We start from the raw sequence: 6,000 nt of genomic DNA on the forward strand, positions 1-6,000 counted from the left end.
TAACACACACAGTCATTTGCTTTGTAGAATGTCTCTCAGTTTGGGTTGTTGATGTTTTCTCATTGTTAGAGGGACTCAATGCTGACTTCTCTTTTCTACCTGGTTGGGGTATGGGGCTGAAAGTTCCAAGCTTCTAATCGGGGCTTGGTCTTTATGGTGACCAACCTGCATCCTGAAGCTATCTAGGGGCTCTTTAAAACAGAGGATGCTCCTATCATTGTTATCACTCAGGAAATTCCAAAGGTTTTAAAGAGTTCTGTCCCAGGAGCTGGCAACAGAGGCCAAGTATCTTTCTGTGATACCACAGCATCTGTCACCTGTTGGGAGCTTAAAATGTTAACATGATTAAAAACTCCTTTATCCAGCATAGCTGGGGCAGGAGGTGCTATGAGGGAGGGCCAGTAGAACACAGTGGAAGAGGGTGGGCTTGGGAGTGGGACCCGGGCTTGATTCAGAGGTCTCACTTCTTGGTCATTCTCACACTGGGTGATTGCCTAAACCTCCTAGGGTTCATTTTTTTAAAGAAAATTAGTAAAATAAACAGTATGATACTTATTTTATACAGTTGTTATAAACAATAGAATTAACAGATATAAAAAGAATCTAACATACTTGGTGTCAGTAGTTGACAAATTATATATTACTTTCTACTGATAAAAGTACCCTTTTCAGAAATGAAGAGCTTATTTTCATAGCACCAATTTCTTATCTCCTCTTTTTGTTTTCACCATCATACTCTTCCAAAGTGATACTGGGTTGATATTGTTACACCGTTGTGGCAAAGAAGAGGGAAGAGTGAACTTATTGTACGTCTTCTGGTTTTCAAGTCATCCTTTTCTTCTTATAGCCTTTTCTTCTTATTTTTTGGTGGAAAAATAAAAGAATAGTAAACTGCCCAGACTCAGCTTGTAGTAAGTGTGGTGGTTTTCAGTGGGCTGGCCGCCAAGGATGTTGCAGAGCAGGAGGCCTTGGTCGTTTTTAGTGAGTTTGTGTGAAGGTACAGGAGAGTGGCCAGGGAGAATTCCACCATCAGATACGCTGTGAGGGCTGGCTCTAACAGTAGGTTAGTTTTGCCTAACTATCTGGTTTGTTATAGCTTTTTGTTTTTTGTTTTTGTTTTTGTTTGAAACCAGAAAGTCCTTTGCTGTTTCCTTATTATCCTCGAAAATCATTGCATTTTGTGAAAAGGCGGATGGAGAACGTTATTGATCAGTGCTTGCAAAAGCCAGCAGTAAGTTTGAAAGAAATGCATATTTTTGTATAGGAGCAAGAATATCTACAATATGTGGCTCATTTATGTAAATTATTATTTACATAATTCTTAATTATCATATTTTTATATCTATTAATCATAATTATTAAGATGAACCATATGAAAATGCTGATACTCAACTGTTTTTGACTAACAGAAGTGGCAGTTTCACATGATTCACCCTAATAGTTCCTCTTACTGTTGGTTTCTTACATAAATTAAAAAATAAATACATGGTTATTGAATATGTTGGCATCTTTAGTATTTTATTGATCCCCAGAACAAACTTATTATAAATGATCTTAGTTACAGAGCTGATCTGTCTGTTAACTGCTGAAGGATGGATGATTGATGCTGTGAAACTTAAAAGAGATGGTTTTTCACCTGCCATCACTTATCTCCAAGGTCCTTTGGCACTCAGAGTTTTCTCTCTTCTTTACTGTCGTGACTGTCATTAAAATTTCTTGCATGAAGGTTTGGTGACATAGATGAATTTTCACTAGACTTAAACGGTGATGATCAGTCACTTTCTGTGGAGTATTTATTTCTGTGTATGTACATGCTTTAATTATATTTTTAAATCTTATTTAGGATGTAATTGGAAAATCAATGAATCAAGCAGTATGTATTCCATTATATAAAGATAGTAGAAGGTAATTCTGTTTACTTTTTGGGTGGTATAATTCAACAGCCGATTAAAATTTTTCTTACCTTTCTTTTCTTTTGTTTTAGTGAGGACTCCACACGTAGACTATTCAAATTCCCTTTTCTGTAAGTGTGTGTTTCTTCCCTGTCTTCTGTGAACAATGCAGTTTTGTTGTATAAATTGATAGCTAAATGTCATGTTTTGACATTAACTTTTTTCCTTAGGTGGAATAATAAAACCTCAAATCTACATTATCTTCTTTTTACTATTTTAGAAGATTCACTTTACAAAATGTGCATCTTAAGAAGACATACTGATATTTCCCAGTGAGTATTAATCTGAAGCTTGAATCAAGGAGATAAGATTCTAATGTTTTTAATAATAAAACATACTGCTTCCCTCCCCTCCATTTCAGCTTTTAGTTAAGCTCCTTTGACTTTAGACTTGCTAACTTAACTCTTCTAAGTCTTAGTTTTCACATTATTAAGGTGGTAATGCCAAATTAGGAAGCTGTGTAATCCCTTTTAATTTTAGATTATTTAATTTTTTACTGGTATATAGCTACTACATATAGGATTTCTTTAGGCTTAGGGAAAGTATAACAGCAAAACAGTTGGTATTATATCTCGTGAACTTGTGGAACTTCAGAATTGTATTTGGGCTTCCCTGTAGAAAGGATTTTTCCCTCAGGTTTAGTGTTCAGTTCAGTCTCTCAGTCGTGTCCAACACTTTGTGACCCCATGGCCTGCAGCACGCCAGCTTGCCTTTCATTTGAGAATGCAAATAAAAGTTTTGAAAGATAAATCATATTCAGAATGTCACTAGGATCTTAAATGGTTTTAAATCTAAACCAAAGGAAACTTTTTGAAACCAAGATGTAGCCCAAGAGAAATAATTTGGGTCTGTGGCCATACCACCCTAAACGCACCCGATCTCATCTGATCTCAGAAGCTAAGCAGGGTCGGGCCTGGTTAGTACTTGGATAGGAGAAATAACTTGGTTGTCCAAACATCCTCATTTTGTAAGGTATCTTGCTGCTTTGGTGACTGTGAGATTTTAAACCAAGTTGTAATTTTGATGTTAAGTTTGTCTGTCAGGGATTTGCATTAGTTATCAGTATTCTAGAGTGAGTGTTATAGTATTTTGGTCTGGGGTTTGGTGATTATGTAAATGTAATGACAGTCATTTTTTTTTCAAGCATATATAGATTATTGCCTATCCAAGTTGTTCTACAAAGTCTCTCCCCACCCCTCTTCTTTCTTCAAGATCTGTAAGTAATGGACTAATTGCTGTTAAATTTGGGAGCTTCACATATGCCACAACTGAAAAAGTGAGAAGAAGGTAAATCTTGAACCTTGTCTGGATGAGCTGTTTATATAGTAAATACAAATATAGGATATGGTTAGAATCAGTTACAGTGATGATATTCTTAGGCCTTTGTCACATGCAACATAGGGTGGTTGGGTTGGTTATGTGTTTTATACTCAGAGGGTGATTTGACATACAGTTGAAAAGAACCTTACTGGCCTGCAGGAATTTCGTAGTATGGTTTCCTACAGTTAATACTTCTGAAGTCTCTGTCCCCTAAGAAAGTAATGGGATTTCAGGGGGCAGATGGCTAAAGGTCTTCTTATGACCAACAGAGATGTGAGGTGGTGGTGTCCTTCTTACTGCTCTGGGGCTTTCTTAGGTTAAGTGTAACAATACCGATATCAACTGGAGGCTTTGCAAGAGAAGGAGCTGACACTAATCCTAAACTTACCTTTTTCTTACTGTTTTCCATACATAAAGGAAGTACTTTGAAGTTGTATCTTTTCATATGTAAATCTTATTTTTACTTTTCATTCTAGTTAACTTTGATTACTCAATATGTTTATATGGTGTCATTCATAGAATTTCCAGAGGCTTAAGTCCTGACCATTGATGTCAAGAATTTTCTGGCACTGTGAACCAACCTCACAGATTTTTCTTTTTCCATGATTACCTGTTTTCAGGGCCTAGTTATATTTGTGAATAATCAGTACCATAGGTAATTGTGACTTTAGCGTAAACTAATGATATATTTTAAATGTTACTGCATAGAATGTCAACTTGACATTTTCATTGTCAGTTTTTGGTTTGGTACCAGTATAATGCTATATATATAGTATTTTCTCAGTCATGATAACTTTGATATAACGGAACTTACTTAATTCTAGCACCTACAGTTGTTTAGATGCCCAGTTTTATGACGATGAAACAGTCACAGTAGTCCTTAAAGACACTGTAGGACGGGAAGGAAGAGATAGACTCTTGGTGCAGCTGCCACTGTCTTCAGTGTACAACAGTGAAGACTCTGCAGAATATCAATTCACTGGGACTTACTCTATGAGGTAACTCATATTAGTAAGGTTGTCTTTCTGATAGAACAGTTAAATGTTCTTTTTTTAAAATATATATTATACATTATAGTTCTTTAGGTATGATAAAATCAACTGAGCAGAAGTACTTCTATTTTCTTAATTGAAAAAATACTGGCTTCAACAGCTCTCTTGTCCTTTTGCTTTGTTAGTAAATCAAGGATTTTTGCTGGAAGAAGGTGGGGGATTATTTTGTGTAGAGAACAGCACTTCTGTTTTCAAGGATGACATTAGCCCTAGTTTGTAGTAGAATTATTTTATATTTGTCTTTAGTATTTTCCTTTCAGAATTAGGACCTTAATAGCCACAGAAGGGGTTCAAGGTCATTTCCAAGAGCTACCTTTAGATTGAGATTTAAGTAAGCAGATCTCTAATTTATTAATAAAATGAGTTCATTTGCTTGCTTACCTTAAAAGTGAATCAAAAACCTTATTTTCTAAGGTTTCTGCTTTAATAAGATAATTTGGTCCATTTGGAAGTGCAGTGTTTTCATAGAATATAGTATCACAGCTTTTTTATACAATAGCTGGGAGAATTATGTTGGAAATGGGAATGTTGGTAGGAATCAAACCCTGATGCCATCCCTAGTAAATGAGGAGAAGAGCCTTGTTTCACTCCTAGGTCGGCTTTCTTCCCTCTCTAGGCTAGATGAGCAGCGTCATGCCATTCCCACCCGCACCATGCACTTTGAGAAGCACTGGAGACTACTGGAAAGTATGAAAGCACAGTATGTTGCTGGGAATGGTTTTCGAAAAGTGTCCTGTGTGGTAAGTGTTTACAAACTGTTACTAAGAGTAACAGCAGTGGCAGGATCTGTAAGGGCCTCTCAGTGCAAACATTCTGTGATGTAAAGCTTTTATTGATTATGAACATGTAGTGGTCTTAGCTATTTAGGTCTCTTGTTCTAAGAAAGCTTACTAAGTAATTATTAACTGTTTTAGATTTTATTAATCTTGAAATTGTCACTGTATATGTGGAGTACAGAATGAAACCTGAGTTGAGTGATTTTGTTGGAAGTTGATGGGAAAATAATTTTTCTATGAAACTACTCTTCAGATTTCTGATTTTTAATATATAATATATTAAGCCATTTAAATTTTCTTTATTTGGCCTTTTCTTTAGTTAAGCTCAAATCTCCGTCATGTGAGAGTATTTGAAATGGACATAGATGATGAATGGGAGCTTGATGAGTCTTCGGATGAAGAGGAGGAGGCTGGTAACAAGCCTGTAAAAATAAAGGAAGAGGTGTTGTCTGAGTCGGAAGCAGAGACCCAGCAAGCTGGTGCTGCTGCTTCAGCTCCAGAGATGGTTATTAAAGTAGAAAAAGTAGACCCCGAGCTAGACTCATGATCTGGCTTGCCTTTATTTTATATGTTCTCATGTCAGGAAGGACATAGATGATGATCGAAGATGTGTTGGACCGCTTAATTTTCTTTACAAAATAAACAGTAAATTTGCCTTGAGTTTTTTATTCTGCTCCTTCTCTTAATGGTATAACCACTGTGAGAGGCTTTCTCCTTTTACCGAGATTTCTTTTTAATACTGGGTGCAGCTGCTGCTAAGTCGCTTCAGTCGTGTCCGACTCTGTGCGATCCCATAGACGGCAGCCCACTAGGCTCCCCCGTCCCTGGGATTCTCCAGGCAAGAACACTGGAGTGGGCTGCCATTTCCTTCTCCAGTGCATAAAAGTGAAAAAATAAAGT

At 36.6% G+C, this 6,000-nt stretch overlaps 1 protein-coding gene across 1 annotated transcript in view; it reads left to right on the forward strand.

Moving 5' to 3' along the window:
• ANAPC4 (anaphase promoting complex subunit 4) overlaps window positions 1-5,760 on the forward strand; it is a 34,436-nt gene extending 28,676 nt beyond the window's left edge. The window contains exons 21-28 of the mRNA XM_061419834.1: window positions 1,134-1,231; window positions 1,844-1,905; window positions 1,985-2,023; window positions 2,123-2,224; window positions 3,165-3,239; window positions 4,097-4,270; window positions 4,941-5,064; window positions 5,420-5,760. Of these exons, the coding sequence (XP_061275818.1) occupies window positions 1,134-1,231; window positions 1,844-1,905; window positions 1,985-2,023; window positions 2,123-2,224; window positions 3,165-3,239; window positions 4,097-4,270; window positions 4,941-5,064; window positions 5,420-5,647 (902 nt within the window). The 3' untranslated portion in view covers window positions 5,648-5,760. The remainder of the gene's footprint in view (window positions 1-1,133; window positions 1,232-1,843; window positions 1,906-1,984; window positions 2,024-2,122; window positions 2,225-3,164; window positions 3,240-4,096; window positions 4,271-4,940; window positions 5,065-5,419) is intronic.
• Window positions 5,761-6,000: the final 240 nt, after the last annotated feature.

The sequence above is a fragment of the Bos javanicus genome, chromosome 6 (assembly GCF_032452875.1).
Source record: "Bos javanicus breed banteng chromosome 6, ARS-OSU_banteng_1.0, whole genome shotgun sequence".
In the NCBI taxonomy this organism is placed as follows: domain Eukaryota; kingdom Metazoa; phylum Chordata; class Mammalia; order Artiodactyla; family Bovidae; genus Bos; species Bos javanicus.